Source organism: Lepeophtheirus salmonis, chromosome 11 (genome assembly GCF_016086655.4).
Source record: "Lepeophtheirus salmonis chromosome 11, UVic_Lsal_1.4, whole genome shotgun sequence".
NCBI lineage: Eukaryota > Metazoa > Arthropoda > Copepoda > Siphonostomatoida > Caligidae > Lepeophtheirus > Lepeophtheirus salmonis.
In genome coordinates this window covers 16,302,323-16,324,208 of record NC_052141.2, presented here as the reverse complement: position 1 = coordinate 16,324,208, position 21,886 = coordinate 16,302,323, and the positions used below count along the sequence as shown (strand labels likewise).

At 33.8% G+C, this 21,886-nt stretch overlaps 4 protein-coding genes and 2 long non-coding RNA genes across 12 annotated transcripts; 2 read left to right on the top strand and 4 right to left on the bottom strand.

Moving 5' to 3' along the window:
- Nucleotides 1–4,566: 4,566 nt before the first annotated feature.
- On the bottom strand, nt 4,567–5,526 carry LOC139906625 (uncharacterized). Its single transcript, XR_011782261.1, has 2 exons — nt 5,360–5,526; nt 4,567–5,236 (listed from the first exon to the last, which is right to left on the bottom strand). It is a non-coding gene; the product is annotated as an uncharacterized lncRNA (long non-coding RNA).
- A 544-nt stretch (nt 5,527–6,070) lies between these two features.
- LOC121125782 (calmodulin, striated muscle) lies at nt 6,071–12,966 on the top strand. 6 transcript variants are annotated; one of them, XM_040720999.2, is made up of 3 exons: nt 6,071–6,548; nt 8,142–8,457; nt 10,744–12,966. In XM_040720999.2, exons 1-2 carry the CDS (start codon nt 6,208–6,210, stop codon nt 8,440–8,442), a joined length of 642 nt encoding a protein of 213 aa, XP_040576933.1. In that variant the 5' UTR covers nt 6,071–6,207; the 3' UTR covers nt 8,443–8,457; nt 10,744–12,966. The 6 variants fall into 6 exon arrangements, with proteins under 6 accessions (XP_040576933.1, XP_071747895.1, XP_071747896.1 ...); XM_071891794.1 differs by having other exon boundaries at nt 8,142–8,461; XM_071891795.1 differs by having other exon boundaries at nt 8,142–8,467.
- LOC121125783 (uncharacterized) lies at nt 6,266–6,902 on the bottom strand. Its single transcript, XR_005866755.2, has 2 exons — nt 6,716–6,902; nt 6,266–6,638 (listed from the first exon to the last, which is right to left on the bottom strand). It is a non-coding gene; the product is annotated as an uncharacterized lncRNA (long non-coding RNA).
- On the bottom strand, nt 10,768–13,624 carry LOC121125780 (uncharacterized). The gene has a single exon (XM_040720997.2). The coding sequence runs from the start codon at nt 13,622–13,624 to the stop codon at nt 11,357–11,359; it is 2,268 nt and encodes a 755-aa protein (XP_040576931.1). The 3' UTR covers nt 10,768–11,356.
- Nucleotides 13,625–15,814: 2,190 nt separating this feature from the next.
- On the top strand, nt 15,815–18,413 carry LOC121125785 (sex-regulated protein janus-A). Of its 2 annotated transcripts, XM_040721004.2 has the most exons (3): nt 15,815–15,924; nt 15,991–16,250; nt 16,304–16,745. In XM_040721004.2, exons 2-3 carry the CDS (start codon nt 16,110–16,112, stop codon nt 16,559–16,561), a joined length of 399 nt encoding a protein of 132 aa, XP_040576938.1. In that variant the 5' UTR covers nt 15,815–15,924; nt 15,991–16,109; the 3' UTR covers nt 16,562–16,745. The 2 variants fall into 2 exon arrangements, with proteins under 2 accessions (XP_040576938.1, XP_040576936.1); XM_040721002.2 differs by lacking the exons at nt 15,815–15,924; nt 16,304–16,745 and adding an exon at nt 16,747–18,413 and having other exon boundaries at nt 16,110–16,250.
- Nucleotides 18,414–19,435: 1,022 nt separating this feature from the next.
- On the bottom strand, nt 19,436–21,705 carry Alg3 (Alg3, alpha-1,3- mannosyltransferase). The gene has a single exon (XM_040721005.2). It carries the CDS (start codon nt 21,622–21,624, stop codon nt 20,374–20,376), a length of 1,251 nt encoding a protein of 416 aa, XP_040576939.1. The 5' UTR covers nt 21,625–21,705; the 3' UTR covers nt 19,436–20,373.
- Nucleotides 21,706–21,886: the final 181 nt, after the last annotated feature.

Genomic DNA, 21,886 nt, shown 5'->3' with positions numbered 1-21,886 from the left:
CTTCCATTTTTATTAATGGAGTAGTTTGTACCTGTCAAATGGCAGGAGAAAAATTTCAAAAATCCATAGTTATTTACAAACAATATGTTTTGGATATTTTTTAAATTAACATATATTAAATTTTCTTGTAAGAATTAAAAATTCCTTAATTTGAAGGGGGCTACAGCCTTCTCCCTGCAGACGCCCCTGGATTTCATTTATAAGTTTAAATTCGTTCTGAACTGTCCAATAATCAATATACCAATATTTAACATTTAATTTTATTAAATGTTTATTTTCTTAAACTAACCCTCCAATTTTAATAACAACTCTCGCCAAAATGAAAGCTGAATAAAGAAATGTATTCAATATATTCGGCGTGGCTGTGAATATCAGCCTCGACTCCAACACGGAAACGGGAACTGGTCTTGACAAAAGTCTCTTTTGGCAGATTCTGGAATTCCTCTCGTATCCTGGACATCAGCTCGGATTTTGTGTTGCAGGAGGACCTCTTGGTGCATCACTCAACTACGGCATAGACAAAGGAGTCCATGGGGATGAGGTACGGTGAGGTTGGAGGCCAAACAATGGGTCCAACAAATTCTGATAACCAGTTCAGCGTTTTCTCAGCAGTGTGGCACGGAGTAGAGTCCTGTTGCCAGACGAATGTTCTTCCAGTTCCTTCCTTACTCTCCAGACATAGGACATGTCCAGCCTTAAGAAGTTTGCAATCTCAACATTGTCTTATCCGGGGCAGACTGCAACAAGGACACTCTGTCCTTTTCACAATTAGGGAATAAATACTTCTTTGATAGATGCAATTTTTTTAAACCGAGGCCCTATACTTCAAGCTAGCCGCCAAAACAACAAATAACGTCCTACCTGCGCCTGCACTCAAAGTCTTTATTAAACAAAGGCCGCACGCTGTACACTTCAAACCTCACTCTCAATTTTCTTATAACTCAAAATACATGTTGTCTTCTGAAAAACAAGTAGAAGATTATCTTAAACTCTCAAAGATAATGTGTGCCTCTGTTTTCGATATTTTTGTCTACAAAGTATTATTCTAATCTGCTATTATATGCATAAAAACCTCTTGGTAACTGCTAAGGGAATATGCGACCTCTGTATAATTATATTGGAAAGTATGAATTTCATTGCAATAATGATAAAGTAATCCTCTCCAAAATTATTAAATTGTTTGTTACCATGTTGGAATATTATCCTCGTGAGGATCTAAGATCTTACCTCAAATAAATTAATTACAGATTACAATTAAATGTTTCCCATAACAGTTTTCTTAGTTTATTGTAGAGAGTGCAACAGGGAAATTTACAGCGATCAAGAAGAAAAACCAAAATCTTAATAACTTTTTATAAGAAAAGTATAATGAAAATATTAATTTAAAAACTTTTAGCAATCAATTTAACAAGAGTTATTCAAATTGACCGCCTCCTGCCTCCACCCGAGGTCGGAACCTGGTACAAGTACAGGTGTGTGCGTCTAAAACTGAATACTCCTTTAAATTTTACGCCATGCACATATTCGTGATTCAAAACCTTGGCGACTATCAAGATCTTCTTGTCTCAGAAGATATTCACAGTCAACGGATGACTCTTCTAGTAATTAAGGACTTTTTTTGCACCTCTCAAGCCTGTAGGCTTTTATCCTATCGGTGAAGAGATGTCTTGGAGTCCTGACAAAGCTCTTAAGACCAAGTTCATCATAAACTGTCCTCCTGATGATGATCTCGTCTATGTTGAACTCGTCAGCCAAGCGGCGTGGGTTCTTCCTTGATCTCTATATCCAGGGACTTGAAAATGTTTAATCTAGCTTCAAACCATTTCCTTCTCTTCCTGACTTCCTTTTGACTCTTTCCCATTCTCCTTGGTCACCATGATGTTTCGGACTGTCCTCACGATCAAGCCAACAATGTCTGAAATTATTTTTAGATCAACATTCACGTCGAAAAGATCCGAAACCCTTTGCCTTTTTTATTCCTCTTCACTCATATTTCGTCCTATTTTGATCAAATTCAAACAATACGCAAGAAAAACAACATATTTATTAGAAAATTGCATAAGATGTCACCGTAAACCTTACTTAGCGCAAAAAAAAAAAAAATTATAATAATAACATGGAAAATTTCCCCGTTACACTCTGTAGTAAGTTGTTGATTTGAATAAAATTTAGAATAATCAAGATATTCTGCATAATTTATATTTACTAATTATAGGATCTTCATTATTGAATTATTTTTTCTAATATTATTAATCCCTCAACTTTATTGTGGGCATCCAAATGCTGATTTTTATCACGATTGTATCAAGTGAGGACAAATTTTTAAATCCTACATATCCTTAGTTATGAAGATGTCATTGGTAGTGATGAAAATTGTGTGTATTTTGGGCATGTTAAAAAAAAAGAAACCAAAAATCAACATGGCATGCCTAATAATTTGAAGAATATTTTTGAGTACAGACGCTTACCTGTCATTACGTTTCATTATATCAACCACAATCAGCTGTGGTAACGAAAGAGTAGAGAGATATATATATATGGACACTAGGATGTCAATCCTCTATTCTATTACCAGTTCAACAACAAGAGCGAAAAAAGATTGATCAAATATTAACAATAAATTAAATTTTTTGGGAAAAATTTTTTAATATAAAATTTTTGCCAAAAATTTTCAGCAATTAAATTTCTAATATAAAATTTTTGAAAAAAAAAAAAATCAAATATTACATTTTTTGGAGAGAAATTTCAAAACCTGTTCACAAAAAATTAAATTTTTAATATAAAATTTTTTGACAAAAAAAATTAAAATATTACATTTTTTGGAGATGAATTTGAAATATTCATAGCTATTCACAGATAATTAAATTTTTACGAAAAAAAAATTGAAAAATTAATTGGAATTACAAATATTAAATGTTTTGAAAAGAGAACTTAAAATTTTCTAGTAAAAAGCAAAAAATCCTTAATTTTGGTGGAGTGGACACAGCCCCACCCCCTGCGGACGCCGCTGAACATGTATTTGCAATAATAACTCCGTAAATAATCTTCAAGGTTACTCTACGTCTCTCATGAGCACACATGAATTTTCAAACAGGTTTTGAATGTTATAGAACCTATTTAGAAAAGGATGTTAACTACTCAGGAATTAAATAATAATGACAACAGCCTAAGAAATGAAAATGCATTCTTCAGATTACCAATTCAAAAAAAAACGGGCGAGTAAAAAAATACACTCGATTTACATCACTAATTATTGGTGTGTATTTCAAACAGTTTGAAATACACATCAATAATTAGTGATGTAAATCTTGTAATCCTACATATCCTTAGTTATGAAGATGTTATTGGTAGTGATGAAAATTGTGTGTATTTTGGGCATGTTAAAAAAAAGAAACCAAAAAAAAAGGGTTTAGTATATGCATGTTTTAGAAATGTGGCTTTGATAAAATTAAAAACTTATATATCTGAAGAGAATAGCAGAGGTGGCAAAAAGCTCTTATACTGCAAGTCCAAGTACTTTAATATTTTGATCTAGTCCTCAGATTTTTAGCTAATTTCAAGTCAATAATTGTAATATAGGATCCATAGTGCTGAGGCTATCAGGGAATACAAACAAGATAAGCAATATATATGTATGAATTTGTAGATAATTTTCTTCTATTCAAAGTCATATTTTTTTTTTCATCCTTTCTTTTTGAATGTTGATAAATGGAAAAAATACAAATTATATCCATGAAGACAGATTTTGCTTTATTAATGTGGATTGTACACATAAAAAACAAAATTGACTCATATGGAAAAAGGAAAAAGGATCCGTCTCTTTTCCAGATATTTGGAATTCAATGAGTGGGCCCATCTTTACATCTTAATTTAATACTATGCGGGTGTTTCCGTGTAAAATGGTTATTGCTATCTACAGGGTGAACCAAAAGTCTTAGCACAACAACTTCAACTTAATTTTTCTCCTAGACGGGCTTTTTTTTATTATTCTGTATATTGCATTTGATCCACGCAACGCCCACCTTTGTTTATTCTTAAACGAACCTTTATCGTCAAACGTGTTCTTGACTCTCTAACGAGGACATTATGAGGCCGAAATGGCCCATCATTTCGCTTCATTCAGAAGCTGTAGGACCATTACCAAGGCCTTTAAAGATCTCAATGTGTAAAATTCATCGGTCTACTATATGATCTGATCAAGCAGATCGTGATGGAGAAAAATTGAAGAAATCCATAGCTGTTCCCAAAAAAAAAATTATTTTTGAAAAAAATATGAAAATTAACTAAAATTTCTAAAAATAAATTTTGCGAAAAAAAAAATCAATATTAGATTTTCTAGTAAAAAGCAAACTGCCTCAATTATGAGAGGGAACTACAGCCCCTCGAGGCCCCTCCCTCCTGTAGACACCCCTGATAAGGGTTACGTTTTCTTTTCCAAAATGTTATGTTAATTTCAAATATGTGCTTGTATTTGATATACGATCAATGATCATCCAATTTTGAGGAAAAGGTATCTTGCCCAGCAGTCGGTACAATACATCAGATTAAAAATTCTAGCAAGCTCGATTACATTAATGGGTAACCTTGTATTTCTATTAACATTGGTTAATACTAAAGCGTTAAAATTAATGATTTTGTTAATACCATCTACCTCTTTCAAAAAAGTAGATGAATTTCAAATCTATACCTACACGCGTCCAAAGGTTTTGTGAACCAAAAAGAAGTCGTAAGCCCTCTTTTATGTAGTCCTACAGTGTCTATGTGCCTAGAAGACTCAAGCACCCTTGTGAACAGAACACAAAATTGAACGGTATTCCAGGGAACGTCCGTTCAATGAACAGGACACTGAACAAAACATAATTTTGACCTTTGAACGTTAAAAATGAGATTTTAGCGTTCTATTACTCTACCTTAACTCGAACATATGAACTTGACCAGTTCAATAATCTCATCGTAGGCGAGGTAGCAACGGTTCCTGGAGTTTCTCAACCAGTCCACGCTCCACTTTTTCTTGTCTTGTTGCTGTGCTGAGCGGGAAACAAATCAGCTATACTTTGACTTTTGGCCACGATTTCGACAATGAAGGAACCGATGTTTGTCAACTGTAGCTCATTTAAACGCTAATATTCCCCAAATTGTTGTGTTAAAAAATCTTGAAACCTAGTTCTCAAATGCAGTCTCCATGACACTATCAAAGTGGAAGTGGATTTTTGCTGTCGCACAGTGGATATGGCCACTACATTATGATTGGAACATGGAACGGAACAGAAATAATGATTGAACGAAGAAAAGAAAAAGAATGGAATCCCAAAATAGCGGAACGCTCACAACCTTGTACTCAAGGATCCTTTATATGTACCTATTTATTTTAGTAGTGTTGTGTCAGTCCTTATTTATTCGGTTCATTCTAGTCTTTGGACTGGTCCTATGTGTCCTTGGGACCGGTCGTTAAGACCATTTCATTTATGATTACAATCAATAGAGAAGACTGATGTTAGAATATGCATCGAATCTTCGTATTTGCATCTACAAATTTTCCACATTTATAGATATTCTTATCTATATCTGTGTATTTACCTCATTTTTAGATATTCGATAATATTATCATATGTACACATAATTACATTAAAAAACCGATACAGAAAAAAAAAAAAGAATAGGAATTCAAATTTACACGCACAAAATAACACATATGGAACCCTCCATAGAGAATATTAAAAGCGTAAAGTTACACTTTTAATAAAATATGACATTAATGCAGTAGACTTATTTCCTTTATCAGTTCTGTAAGGAAGTTTGTTAAGATTAAAGAAGAATCGTACCTAGCGGAAGAGTAAATAAATCATTATTGTGGCTCTATTCATGGAAAATATGGAAAATTGCATTGCTGTTTGTAACTGACTAGTAATTAAGTATGAAAAAGAATCACACACACACGCGCAATTATCTTTTAATATACCTGAAATCCTTTGAGTGCAATTATTGTATCTATTCCATGTTGCATTATGTCAACAAAAGACTACAAACATATTGTTTCTCTTTTCTTTTCGCTACAATATTAATTAATCAATCTAATCAAGGGGTTTTCCGTTTATTGCTCAATTACTGAAATCCAATAATTATCTTATCCAAGAATGTACTTGTGTAACATTTCTGCCTCATACGGAGAGAACATGATCATTGATCATCCAGTTAATAATTTCTGCAATGAAGTTGAAAGAATATATTAATGTTCAAATCAAAAATAAACAAAATATGGAATACATTTACAAAAATTGGATTTCTCCCATCCTGAATGGAGTAAGTTTTCGACGACGTGTTGATCCCTCGACTCGCGCACGTCCATGTCTACGAGTAGACACAATCCATACTCATGAAGACTTGGCATGTTGGTGCGGTTGTCATCCTCAAGAAGTGAATGAGATCCATCGACAAAAGAGCAACTCTGCTCTAATTCAACTTTTTCAAATGTCTGATTCAGAGTCCACAGGGAAGCTAAACGCTAAGCAATTACGAGATTTGCTACGGATCCTAGGCTACAATCCAAGGTAAATACCTTTATGACTCTTTTCATAATGTATTAGATTCATACATTCATATTTTCCCATCATTGAAGTTTTTGCCGCTTTAGAATGATCCTAATTTTGAATTGGTTAAGATTATTCACACTTTATTCTTTAAAAATACACAGATTTGCAACAAATATCAAAATTACCTTTATACTTATTTTTTATATATTAATAGTTAGAAAGTTTTAACTTAATTCTTGGTTACTAGGGATGTGAAAGTTGTCTTAAATCTTCGTCAGTGTTTGTAAATTAGAAAAAAAGTGAAGTATATGTTGTCAATTTTGATAGACGTACTACTGATTAGATAGTTATAAAAAATTTGGGTGTTCCTTGCTCGCTAATACATTCGAATGTTCAAATAAGGGTAGTATTTAATAAGAACAGTAATATCTAGCAGGTTATAAGGATATAATTTTATTTTTTAATGCATGCTCACGAGGATTTCGATCATGTTCACAATTTCTCTAGTAATTATTACGTGTTGATTTTGAGCATTATACATTTACGTGCTCGTCAAATGACTATTTAATACATAATATATAAATCCTTTTATTAATAATTCCATGTTTTATTATAAAAAATAGAAGAATGATCATCATTTGGCATGATTCAGAGGGGCTTGTAACCTCCCCCCTCCACCAAATGAAGGAATTTACGTCTTGGACTAGGAAAAAATATCCCTCTACAATAAAATATTTAATGAGAAAACAGTTTATTGAAGGATTTATTTTCTAAGAAGCTTTTAAAAATTTAAATATATATATATAATCCTTTCGTACGCCCCTGTAATTAGCAAAAATAACCCCTACTAGCAAAAGCGTTACTATTTTTTATCATTGGTGGGAGGGAGGCTTAGCCCCAAAAATTATCAATACTGTAATATAATTACTTATTTAATAGGTGTATTATATAATTTTGTACAAGTTACAAACAAAAAATTGGATGAATAGTTGTAAATGAAGGATTTACAGAAATTGGGATCAGAGGATAATATAATATATATATATTTAAACCCCAATAGGCATATATTTTTAGTCTTAATTATGACTAAACCAAAAAATTAGCTTAACAAAATACAATCCCCAAAACATATCTGAGATGGATGAAAAATAATATGGAAAAACAAGAGATAATGACACTAAAAATCATTTTTTTTTAAATTCAAATATTTAAAAGTACAATTTAACGACCAATCAGCAAGATTGTTCCTTTATCAATTTAGTGGTTCCAGTGGTTCCGGATATTGAACTGCAAGAAAATATGAAATTTTTTGAAAATGAATTTCCAAAAAGTTAGCTATTCTCAAAAAATCTCAAAAAATTTCAAAAAATTAAATTTAAATTAAATGAAAATTTGGGGCAAAATTTCATAAATCCATAGCTATTAACAAGAAATTTCAAAAATTAAATTAAATTAAAAATAGTATATATTTAAGATAGTCTTTAGCAATGATCAGAAATTCTTATTACGACAACAAATCTGTGTAAACTAAATGTTAAAATATTCTATAATCATCATATTTTTAATTGAAACTATTACAATAGTTAATAAACAATAATAACTAAATTTCAGTGAAATCCAAATAGCTGTGATGATTTCAAAAGTCGACGTGGATGCAAATGAAACATTAGACATAGGAGAGTTTATTCACTTTATGAACATGTTTGTATCATATAGAGATTCAGCCAATGAGCTGAAAGAAGTGTTTCGAGTACTGGATCCAACAGGTAGGGGTGTTATTCCGCTCTTCAAGCTCCGGCACTATTTCCCAGATGACATTTATCAGACTCTCCGAGGAAAACATGAGGACAAAGAGTTGAGCTTCAAGGAATTTTATGAAATTGTGACTCAGGAGCACGCTTCATTGAAATAATGAACTTACATTGGAGTAGGTAATCGTACGCAAATACTTTGCCGAAAAAATAAATATATATATTTGATGAAGATTCATGCTCTGTGATTCCCATCCCTTTTATTCCAATTTTAGAAGATAAAATGTGTAATCATTTGCCGTGAATCGAAATTATTAAGTGTTCATTAATTAATGATCATCTCTTATTCTATAATTCTCAAGATGTGTTTGTCATTAAACGAGAAGCTTACACTATTTAAAGGAACATAAACCCTTCCAAAGGCAATACAAAAAATATTCAGCCATGAAATCTAATATGAACATGAACATTTATGAAGAATTCTTACAACATTCTTGCACGCATGCTGAAACTCACAGTTATTATTGTTGTTAAAGCCGTAGAACACGAAAATGAGCATTAAAACTTTCAAAAAAATGTAGGTTTGGCCTTTAAAGTCTTTTTAAAAAAATCAAGTTTTTAGGGTATAGATTTTGACATATTTAATGACTTATTCATTTTTCATATGAAAATCAAATTAAATAACAAATTGATACAAACATTGAGCATTTGAAAAAGGAATTATTTATTAACTTATCTTGATTACAATGAATAAAACATGTATATTACTACTAAAAATCGAGTAAAATGAAGTACCTTGCTTAGAACCGAATATCTTTTTTATTTTTTCTTCAAATGTTTTATGTCCTAGTATATAAATTTAATATAATTTAAAAAAGAAAGGTCGATTTTGATTCATTTTAGGTTATTTTATGGAAATTCTTTAATAAATATTAAAATTAAAATAGACCAAAAAACAATCAAAATCGACCTTTTTTTAAATGCAACTTAAAAAAACTTAAAATGTAACTTCAACTAGGATATAAAGCATTTGAAGAAAAAATAAACAAAGATATTCGCTTCTAAGTAAAATACTTCATTTTACTCGATTTTTAGTAGTAATATACATTTTTCATTAATTGTAATCAAGATGAATTAAAAAATATTTCATTTTTTCAAATGCTGAATGTTTATATCAATTTGTTATTTGATTTGATTTTCATCTATATAGGTCTTTCATGTCAAAATATGGCACTGAATCATAGCTATACCCTAAAAACTTGATTTTTTTATAAGGCTATAAAGGACAAACCTACATTCTTTGAAAGTTTTAATGATCAAATTCGTGTACTATGGCTTAAGTAATAATAATAACAAATGTGGGGTTCAGCCTGGGGGCGCTCCAAGTCCTTTATTTTGTTGCATAGTGTAATTTAAGGCTTACAATGAGTGTTTCTATAGTTTTTTTTTCTAAATTGTAAAAACTTATAAGTTTAACTCAAAAATTTATATCCTTTTCTATAGTCTATACCGAGGATGTCCAACATTTTAATATTATGGACCACATTGCCATTTGAAATGTTTTAATGGGCCACAGCCACAGAATCTATTAAATTAAATGTCATGAAAAATGGCTTCAAAACTATTAAATACAAATTTACGTCGAATTTAGGCCGATCTGGCAATCCTGTTTAGGGTCGTCCACAGTTGTTTTTTTTAAATCATCGAATTACCTTTTTTAAAGAGAAACCTAATTTCGATAATTTTTCACAAATTCCTTTATTTGGGAAAGGGCTACAACCCCCCTACGTACACCCCTGCTTTTAAAGTCTCAGAAATACGAGATGACGTCAAATATTTTTCATTATTACACCGTATTATGCGCGTTCTACTCGTTTCAAGTATAATGTGACCATTTTGTTAAAAAAATACTACTACTTGAAGTGAGAAAGAGTAGTAGGCCGATCTTAAAAATTAAGGGGCCCGCTCGTTGGAGATCCATGGTCTATACAATCACAATTTCCCTACACCTCTAAAGTATTATTATGTCGCCACTAGCCATACTAATATTGTGAATAGTCAATGTCTTATCAGTTAACAGTTGCAGTGAAAGATTGTGTGCATTGTCGTGCATTGCTTATGAGTGCACAAATTATGTTCTAAAACTTATCAATGAACTAGCAGCCAATAGGTATAAGCCATATAACTTTTAATCCATTTTATTTGTTACATGTTAATTATCTTGTATTCCAAATATATTCTTTATACTTGCCAGCTATAAATTAAATCTATATTTATCTACACTCAAATGACTATATAAGCTATGGAATATAATGTTGTAACATTGTGTGTCGGAGTCGGACATTTTATGTACCGACTGATTTGCAGCATGAATCATCATAAAATACATGTATATTTTTTCGGCAAAGTGTTCTAGAACGATAATATGTAATATAATGAATTCGGGAAAATATTTTTTAAAGACAAATAAATCAACAAGAAGGTCATTAGTGTTCTACAAGTATTTATATACGTTTAGTCATAGTAGTAGAAATATGCATTTTAAGCCATAAATCAATTAGATTTACAAAAAAAACAAAAAACTTTTAGCTATATTTAAATTTATATATTATTTGGAAGTAAAAAAAAAAATAAACGATAAAATCCGAGATCTAGAAATTTACGTAAAAGCCAAGCCCTTCCCTCACTTGAAGAATTAATGCTCAATAAAAATTAACAATAGTAATAATAGTTGTTCATCTGTAGGACAAAATAATAATCATTATAGCAAGGGTGCAATATTTATATAAAATATATATAAAGTATGCATAACAATTACTTAATATGTTGTATAGCAATGGGTATTTAGAATTATAAATTGTAAGTGGGATAAATAAGAAAGGTCAAATTTGGATGATGATGATTATATAGATATATATATAATAAATAACAAGTCAATCTAGTAATAATAATAATTATAGTAAAGAAGTCAAATCCCTTATGGATTTGATTTTCTAATAAAACAATCTCTTAAATAATAGATCTTCTAATAGGTAAGTAGTATATAAAAAGTTACATGTTGAATACGTAATTCATTCACTGAATGACACATTCGTCAGTTCCAACACCAGCGATTTTTAAATTATTAATTGTATTTAAACTATTCCCGGAGAGGGTTTGTTCCTCAAGCATGGTTTTGATCCTTAAATCCTCATCTATGGCCTTCTCTTCATTATCCAAATGATGTACCAACTCATTTTTCTCATTCACTGTTGCAACCAGTTTTTCAAGGAGGGCCTGTTCCTCATTTCTCATTTCCTCTGTTTTGAGGGACTCACTGATCTCTTCAAATTCATGCAAACGCGTTCGAAGTTCCTCCAGTTTGCCATTGATATGACTTTCTTTTTCCTTGATATTGAGTTGCATTTGACGACGTACAAGGGAATGTCGCTCGTTGACTAGCTCTATCCACCGCTTAAGCTTCTTGTTATGAAGATTATGAGAAACGGAGTTCGAGCCAACTTCATTCCGCAGTTGGATTTCAAGTTCATTTTTCTCCCGTTTAATTCGCTCCTCTTCTTCCGAAAGAGAAGTCAATTCATTTTTCAGAAGAATGACTGACTGCCTCACTTCAGGCGGGGGTGGACCTGGAGAAGTGGGACTCTTATTTCGTCTGAATGTGACTTGATAATTGGAGTGGGCTTCCTGAATTAATTTCTTCGCTTTTTCGTTTTTAGATGGACTTTCCATGTTAGGCCTACCATTCAAATTATTATTTTCGGGACTAGACTCTTTGGATTGTTCAAAAATACTAGGGGTCGATGGACTGGAATCCGTTTCGTCCTCCGTTTTATGAAACCATATAGACTGTTCCTTCCATTTTTTGATTTCTTCAGCACTTGGAGGAGGTGCTCCACTATCTGATGATAAAATTTTCTTTATTTCTTTTAAGAATTGAATAATGTCATCTTTAGAAGGAGTCAAAGATGGAGTTGAACAGAGGGGCTTTCCTCCAAGAAACTCAACAACGTCTGAGGCCAACTTTCGATTTGATTCATGATTATGATTCTCCAGACTATTCAAAAGAATTAAATCCGGATATTTGGAATGGAGTAAAACACAGTAGCCAACGCCGTTCCTCCATGAACTAGTTAGATTAGTAATTTTAATTCGATCTGAATGGCTCAAACGAAACTTTGCCCACTCTAAAAGTTCGTCATCATCAAAACGAGTGGGTGAGGGTACGAGGTCTCTTTGGTTGTTTGGAACTATTAGAAGACTATCAGGGATCACCACTAGATCAGATCGATCTTCATCATCGGTAGAATTAGGAAATAATGGAATGAAATCTGCTTTTTTCTCTTTTGACACAGACGGAGCCTTTGGTGGCTCAATAGAGATGGAGGAGCTCTGTTGTAGGGAGGAAGGTTCAGTTTTGGCAGAAATGAGAGGCAAACTATTTGGAGAACTATCAATGGATTTGAGTGTAGCAGTGCTTTTTGTATGAGAAAAAGAACGATACATGGAATTATTCATAGTAGTAGCAGAAGATAAATTCCGAGACGGGGATTCCAAGGGTTGGAGTGTAGCCGGTGGACTACGACATCTATTACTCGTGCTCTCTCTAGACTCGCTTTCACCAAGAGATGATGATGACTTTGTCTCCGAGTCTCCTTTGTGTTCAAAGGGAATGACTTTAGGACTCTCTGTCTTCTTGCTTGGAGACTCTTTATAAGGGATATCAGGTATGTTCTCCAGTGAGGGATGATCTGTAATTGACGTGACATCCATGGATTTAGGGCTAACTTCCGAGGAAAGATCTTCCTCTGCCAGAGAGAGTGACTCAAGTGGAGCATTAGAGATGAGGAAAGTATCTTTAGCAGGCGGCTTCATGTAGCTTAAATTCAGGGTTGCAGAAAGGATTTTTCGGGATAGGGGTCTTAATTTGAGTCTCATCGGGGGATTGAGAGCAAAATCTTTAAGAGAGATGCGGGTTTTAGCGAGGGACTTTGGCTTTTTCTTCTTAAAATCCTCCAGGAGGAAGAATGCGTCCAAATGCTCTGTCCACGGCACTTTAATGGAAAAGGGCGGCACCCACACGGACGCACCGTTCAAAGAGGACTTCATGGAGGGTTCCCAAGGGGAAGGCGCCTCTGAAAGGACCTCAATTCCCGCCTCTGGAACTGAAAAGTGAATGCGCAGATCCGTGGGGCGATACCTTTCGTTAGGACGGAGTTCTAATTCGATTTCCTGGTAGGCAACGTCCATTCCATCCTCATCCTCCATCACATCTTCCTCCTTCTTCTTCTTCTTTCGTCGGGTGGAAGAACGAAAACTCGCACGGAGTCGAGTCATCTTATCCATTTTTCCTACTTTATCCCAAAAGGCAAGGCTAATCCACCTCAAATTGAAATTAAACTTCTTTACCCCCTTCCAAGAAACGCAGTCCAAAGCTGCTACACATAGTTACTTAGTAGTCTGTAGGAATTATTAAAAAGAACAACTCCAAAAGAAAGAGAAAGACTTAAAAAAAGAAGAAGAAAGAAATGGAGGAGGGGGAATGATCTCCTAATGATCCACCTCTATATATAAACATGTATCTTTTAACTGATTCGTCCCTTATAAAGCCAAGGTTCCTTCTCATTGGCTCAAATAAATTGTATGTCTTCCTACCGTACGTCAGTTGCTCTTTTCTATATTCAATCCATTGCTGATAAGTGATATAATAATGGAACTTGATGTCAGGAATTCCTCGAAATAATAAATGATAATACTTGCATATCCAGTAAAATTACATATTATCGATTTGCAAAATATGGTCATTTATTTCAAAATAGGCTAGTACGTTTCCTAAATGATCATATAATTCAGGGATACCTACATGAACATACTAAACCCGAATCTAGCTAATCAGTCTCAGTCATATAGCATGATAGTAAATTTAATGTATATAGTAAAATAGAGCAGTATAAAATATGTCCTAGAATGTGAGAGCAGCTTTTTCTAGTTCGTAATCTGAGCAGGGTTCTTGATTTCCCAAAGCTGCTATCATTAATATATAATTCTTGAGAGAGAACGTTGAAGTATAAAGTAATTCGCTAGTGAGTGTGCTCATGAAGAGTAAAAATGAGGGATTACTCGGGAGTTATACGTGTAAGTTCTTGTTGGACTCGGAGGTGAGTTGAGAATCGACATCAGGGTAATTCCTGCCAATATCTTTCCTATCACAGCTGATTGGAGCGGATCTAATATAGAACGTTTACATGTTACGTCAGCATGGTTGATGTCGGCCATTTCGAGGGCCTAACAAACCAAGTTTTAAGACATAGGAAACCCTTTTTTTAATCATATTAATGGAAATTATGAACTATTGGATGTCAAAATGTGGTCAATAAGTAGAAACCTTACCGCCTATAGTGATTTTATCGCTAAATTGCCTTGTTTTACTATACAGTGACCCTAAAATGTATTAAAAATATGTTATTACATCCTTATACAATCTTTTTTTTCCTTATTATAGACAATTTTTAGGAATTACTTTGATTTAATTCAAATATCAGTGTTTATCATTGGCATCAAGTAGTATTCAATGCGGGTGTTCAGTCTTTTTTATGAATGAATGATTTGTTATCAAGGTTTATTGGAAGTGTGTCTGTCCATTTTATTTTGTAAAAATATCAACTCTGAGCCCTCAAAATGCTTAAAGTATTTTTCTATCAACTAGTAAAATTGAATAAAGTTATTTCACCTGACATAGACATTACTGCACTTGGAAAGGATATCAGCTAGAACTTTTTTAAATAGCTAAAATAACATCAAAATTGACTTTTTAAAATTCGTGTTTTCAAAAAAAAAAAAAGTTAATTTTCGTCAACTTTCAGACATCTCCGGTAAATTACAGGTATGATCCAGAAAACTTTAGGCTTTTGTCTATAAACTGTCAAAATTTCATAAAATTCTTTTAGCTGATATCAACATTATAGTTTTTAATAAATAAAATATTCCGTTTCTTGACTATGAGACATAGAGGATATCTATGGCTACGAATAAGTTATTTTGGCATTTATAACTCTGTGTAGGAAAAAGTCATTTTTAATGGCTCTAATACATTCAATATTCACTTTTTTAAATTTATGTTCATTTTCGTCAACTTCCAGACATATCCGCTCAACTACTAGCAAAATTCGATAAACTTTTATTTATCAACGTGCATTATTTCATAAAATTATATCCACTGATATAAGCACTATTGGACTGGTGGAATTTCGTTTCCTAAGCCAGGGAGGCGCTCCCTGCCTAAGCACAATAACTGATAAACAGAATATGATAAAAAACGTCATGACGTCTTCTACATAAAAAAAAACATTCAATACAACATGGATTATTTAACATTAATAAAGTTAAGTAATCCATGCATACTATGAGGGAGTGTGTTTGTATGTTCTATTTTTTTAAATTATAATTTAAAATGATTATTACCAACTATATTTTATTTACTTATATTAAATAAAATATGTATTAGTTTATAATTTGATTTAAAACATTTAAATTTAATGAAAGGTTGCGTTTATAAACCTAATATTATTAAGAAGAATTGACGTCATTTTTTGAGGAGGAAGAAAGAAGAAAATTTTGGTCTTGGGGAAAATAAGTAAAATAACTCGGTGCGTATCCAACGAATATAAGTCATATTGTTGTTAATAAAATTTTACACATAATATACTTTGTAGGAAGCTATTGAAAGTCATTTTTGATTTTTTGTAACTTACTTACGATAGTGTCTGTTTAAGTTATCAACTCCGCTCTGCTTCATGATCCACTTCCAAGTCACTTGAGGCCAACTTTTCCCATGTCATCTCCTACCCAAGCGGACAAACTAGAGACCTTATCTCCAGTGGACATTGAGGCCCAGGGTGTTTTTAAGTATGTTCTTATTGAAGCCTATGCCAATGACGGAGATCCCAACAACATTCAAACTGAAGTGTCAAAGGTGAGAAAGTTCCCTTGTCCATGAATCTCAACTAGGTCTCATTTTTTATACAGCTCCTTGTTCGGGGATATTCGCGTGCAGAGTATCATGCGGATATTTATGAAGAGTGCGAGGAAAAGGAGATCCGTGACCAGGGGCTGGATGCTCAATGTCTAGGCGGTGGTAGAATCATTCACACTCCTAAGGACAAGTATCTTAAAGTCTATGGTTATTCTGTCGCCTACGGAAAAGCGGATCACTCCAAGGCAGTGGAGCTCCTACAAGTCAAGTACCCTGATTATAAAATTGAGCAATCGGATGAGGGTTATTAATAGTTGTTGAGTCTTCAACACGGAATTGTAGATAAAATATCCATTTATTTGAACGTTCCATAAATAATAATAAATAAAGAGACTCATCCTTTATCCATACAAATATATTCCATCGAATAAATTATAATTAATAATCATTCCATCTCTCTTGGTTTTTAATTGTATACTTTACTTCTCTTTTTCAGTAATGTACCTTAGTAATGGAAATCAAGTCTGATGGTCTATAATGCACACAGCGTTCCTACACGTCCTAATTATCTCCTTCACATATTGATATATACATATGTATTGCATTTTATTGATTGGTCACAATGCTCCTAGAAGACCTTCCAGAAGAAATCCTTCACAAAATATTTACTCATCTCAATGAAGAAAGTCTTGTGAATCTGAATCTGGCTTATAATTACCAATCCGATTCTATTCATAGAGTAATTACGTGCTTGTATAATCGTTTCCTTCGTGACATCTCACTCAGAGACTATAATCTGGGTAGAAAGTTTAAGGATGAGGGCTGGAGTTATGAGACCGCTTCCATGGAGTTAATACATAAACTCTTTTATAAGACTCAACATTTACTTCATTCAGACTCACTACAAGCAAATGTCGTTCGTTCAGACTTGATTGGTGTCGTTAGTAATATTGACTTTCCACAGAGACGTGTTACATCCTTTGTTATCTATAAAGAAAAGGCATTTTTGTCCCTAAACGACTCCTCCGTAGAATCAAGGAATTTGAACGATTTATCCAAATGTATGACTGTTTTATTGCAACCCTTTGACGGCGTTTTCCCAGACTATGTGCTCACAAAGGGATGTCAAATTCATTTAAAGGACAAGCTACTTGGTGCTGCGGATGTTCGAAGACAGAAACTATATTTATGGAATGTTGAAACGGAGTTCATATTGTCAGAAATCAACATTAATGAAACCGGATTTCCATACGACCTCAAGATCAACTCCAAAAATATATTCATTCTATCTGGGTTCTCTCTTATTATCTGGAAGTTAGACGCTCAAAATGGAATCAAGAATAATAGACCTACTATCATACCAGAGTTTGACCAACAGGACAATTGGCTGGAACGACACTCACTCCAAGTATCTGATGATTTCGTGGTTACGAAATCAACTTGCTTCGAAGGACCTGCAGATGTTAACTATATTCATATAAGACGCTGTGGGCCCGATGGATTCATTGGGCCCATTATAAGAAATATAGTATCATCAATCGGTGTATCAATATCCGAGTTTTGCCTCTCCCCGGATAATATTTTAGTCATATGCTACAGAGATCGGAAAATGTCATTTTTTCCGAGACAAACCATTGATGTACTGAATGTCAGTACTGGAGAAATAATTCACCAGATACCCACAAGAAGAAATTTTGCAATTTTACCCGTGACATGGATTGGGGATAACCTGTACGTCAAAGTCGTTCCTAAGAATCAAGTTGGAATCAATGTAAGCATTGAGAAATGGAATATCAAGTCAAATAAGTTTGGAACACTTGAAGGAGTTACTCTGGAAAATATTGCGGATTTGATTGATATTGGATTATCTCATATTGTTAAAGTGTTTAATGTTTTCCCTATAACTCCATATTTGGAAAACACAGAGTTGGAATTTCATGACTATGATGAGTTTTCAACATTTAAAATTTATGGAGTTATTTATAACCTATGGGAATCCATCCAGATATTGTGATAAAACTTCTCAAGGATATTATGTTATGTTAATATTTAATACAGAATTAATAAATTGATATAGTAAAAAAAAAAACGACGTTATATTCATTTTTTTTAGCAATAGTCGTAACATAAATGCAATAAAATCTAAATAAATCTCTATAATAATATAAGTGGTTAATGTCTTAGATGGGACCACGACCAGAAGTAACAGTTCACAATTAAAAGTTTGAGCAGTTTATATGATTTGGGAATTAGAAATCGTAAAGGGCCCCGGATTCACAGGCGAGGGAGTCCCTTCAATAGAGCTTATGGGATGAACATCTGGCGAAGAAACCCTTTCGTTCACTGTATCTTCTGAAGGCATTCGACCCCCATTCATTCTGTTGCATTTGGGTATTGAGGGCCCATATTCACTAATTCGAGTTGTCACTGTTTGCATTGACGTTCCATGTTGTAACGATGGTAGTGTACTTGGTGGAATTTTTCTTAGAGGCATGATTTGATGCATACTGTCTTTATCCTTGCTATCATGATTGTCATTTGTATACACTTTGCGATGATCCTTGATTCTCAAAAATAAGAGTATAAGAACAGTTGCGAGGGTTAGAATAGATATTGAAGATAGCACAGCAAGAATAATTTGAAGATTTTTTATTTGTTCAGCATTTGATAAATTTTCTCGGACAACTCTTCCCACATAGGATGGACACTCTTTCCAACACCCTTTATAATTATCACTACAAAACTCAGAACAAGGTTTGCAAAGGGACTCAAAATGATCACAGTACTCTGAGAAGGTATTGCAGTCCCTTGTGCTATTACTACATTTCTTCTTTCTCAATGAGCCATACGAACTCGAAGACTGCATGAGGATGAATATTAAAAGCAATACGTATGAAACGTTGGGTCCCATATCAATTATTGTACTGTTCTTAATAACAATGAAAAGGGCTCTTTTCTTTAATTAACTTATACCTGAGTCACCTGTAGGCCGTCATTTCATGCATCCAGGTATTTTTATAAATAAATGAAATAAAGCGTACTCGGATTACGCATAGACAGTAGGTACATATTTTAACTACTTGTATAAAGCACACCTTTTATTCAATAAAATCAAAGGAGGGCCTTCCCATGTAAGAATCGATTTTCTAAGGAACAATGAAAACAAGTCTCATGCACACGCTAAATATGTATTCATATAAATATCTTATTCTCGAAAAGACACGAAATAAATTTCTCATTAAAATACTATAATATGTAAATTACAATTTCTTCAAAATAAAACTATTCTGACCCTTCCTTGAAATATATAGTCAGAGGAGGACACTTATCAGGTGTTTCACATTTCCTCGCATCATCTCCAAATACTTTATGAAAATAACAGTCCCTGGGTATCATAGAGAGTCCACCATGAAATCCCAGTGGAGTAATATTATCCATTTCAATAAATTTAGCTAGTTTTATAAATTCGTGAAGGGGTATATCAAATTTTGTGAGTAATTCATTTCTCAATGATGCCGGAGTTGCTTGTAAGATAGCATAGCGAATCAAATCCACTCGGGGATTATAGTTGTGGGGCAGTAGATATTCCATCCTACAAAGAGTTTCGTTGATCGATAGCCTTTTCGCTTCTGAATAAAGCAATGACACAAGTCTCCCAACTTTTTCTTTATTTTGAGGTTGAAGATTCTTCAATAAAGCTACCTTTAAAAGTGTGTATGAGTCATCACTCTGAGGTCTGAACTCCTCAAATTTAACTCTTTTTAAAATATCTTCATTGAGAGAGGATACTAGGAGAAAAAACTTTGTTTTCTGATCAGATATACTCCAGTGTTCAAAAGCAAGCTCAATATGAGTAAACCAGCTCTTAACGTTGGACTCCCATATTTTAGGGATTGATAAACTAGCAGGAGACGATTTATCATTCTCATTCACAGGCATACTATAATAATGCGATTAATAAAACACTCATAATTTACATAATAACTGAAGTTTCGTGCATTGTTTGGCGATAATTGAAATGTTTAAAACAGCAACAACAATAACAACAAAAAAATACTAAAATGATAGTTTAACAGAAAAAAAGCGTGACAGGATGTATTATTAATATATATTATAACTCAATTTATTGGGTTTTTACAAGTCGAATGTTTTTGGCTGACTCGCAGGCTTTCTTAGTATAGTTAAAAACTCCAACAAGTAGAACTAGGTGGACACTATGTAAGCAAAAAGAGGACCAGTCTGTCGAAGGATACGTGTTCCAACAAAGTTCAATAAGTCCCAAGATTAAAAGCTTGACTTTGACGGGATAATTGGTGCACCAACAGAGGTAATGGAGTTGATGGTAGTACCAAACGTAGAATTGATAATGTAATGAGCGAGCAAAAACAAGGCCTATAAAATTACAAGTGAATAGTGGAAGCAAAAAAAGTTGATCCTTGATTCCACGTAAATTATGCCTCAGGTCACTATAAGTACTCAGGAGCCTCCACCAATAGGGAGTAAAAAGAGCAATAAAGAGAAGATGTAAGACTAGGAGACCCATATGAAAGCTCTTTGAGACGAACAACTCTTCTGATAGAAATCTATAATTGACAGTCCACTTGTGCATAAATATGCGTCCCAAATCAAAGGATCCTTTGATATATTCTACGGGAAATGTGGTGATGAAGGGAAAAGCTATGGCAATTTGAACAGTAGCACATATGAGGAGCTGTGAGAAGGCTCCATGCGGGCCAAGTATTGCTATGTAAGCCACTAATAAGGCTGGTGCAAATAGAAGAATATTCATTTTGATAGAGACAGCCAGACTAAAAAAGAGGGAGCCCAGGGACCATTGCTCGGACACAAAGAGATTGATGGATATGTAGAGGAGTAGCATGGCCAGAGGGTCGTTAAAGAGTCGTAGTACGAAGATGGAATGAATGCGATAGCTTGTGAGGCTCATAAGGCAAAGAATGTAGGGTGGAACTTTTCTGGAACGAACAAGGAGTCTAAAAACGGTAGCTAAGAGGCCAATGTAGGCAGCAATGAACATGTACTGTGCCGTCTTAATGGACTTTCCTCCCATCGTCAAGCTTCTCAGCAGAGAGAAAAGATATAAAAAGCCAGCAGGGTAGACACAGGGTCCCGTATCTCCCTTGATCAACGTATAGTTGCGCTCTCCAGAGAGAAAGCCCTCGGATTCCTGCATGTAGGCGATCCAATCGATCTCCGTGTAAGGCACTCTTTCCACAATAAAAACATTCAGGACCAACTCCAGGGGCAGAAGGGCCACAGCCACATAAACACAATAATCAGGATTATATACCAGATTTTGCAATAGGCCAAAAAGAGATTTGAGGCTCCATGACGTTTTTTTATTGACCCTCGGCATCTCTGGTCCAACTTAATTGAAACCCCACTACAGGTGATTCAATTCACGCGACACGACACCATCAAATTCAATAACATGACGTCATCGGAAGATCTATAAAAAATAGAAACAAGGACTCCACACCAAGGACTTCTAGTAGTCCTTTTCCAAACCTAGGCATGCCGGCTCGGTAATTAACAGCTACTGCCCATTCTCTGAGCCGGGAATTTTCAAAATATAGGGGTGTGGAGAAACTCTGGAGGGCAAGGGGGTGTGAAAGTAA

Excerpts from the sequence above, each read along its gene's own strand:
- LOC121125782 (XM_040720999.2), top strand. The coding sequence starts at position 6,208 with ATGAAGTTGAAAGAATATATTAATGTTCAAATCAAAAATAAACAAAAT. Across the intron at positions 6,549-8,141 it reads ATCCTAGGCTACAATCCAAG|TGAAATCCAAATAGCTGTGA; the intron begins GTAAATACCTTT and ends ACTAAATTTCAG.
- LOC121125780 (XM_040720997.2), bottom strand. The coding sequence starts at position 13,624 with ATGGATAAGATGACTCGACTCCGTGCGAGTTTTCGTTCTTCCACCCGA.
- LOC121125785 (XM_040721002.2), top strand. The coding sequence starts at position 16,873 with ATGCTCCTAGAAGACCTTCCAGAAGAAATCCTTCACAAAATATTTACT.
- Alg3 (XM_040721005.2), bottom strand. The coding sequence starts at position 21,624 with ATGCCGAGGGTCAATAAAAAAACGTCATGGAGCCTCAAATCTCTTTTT.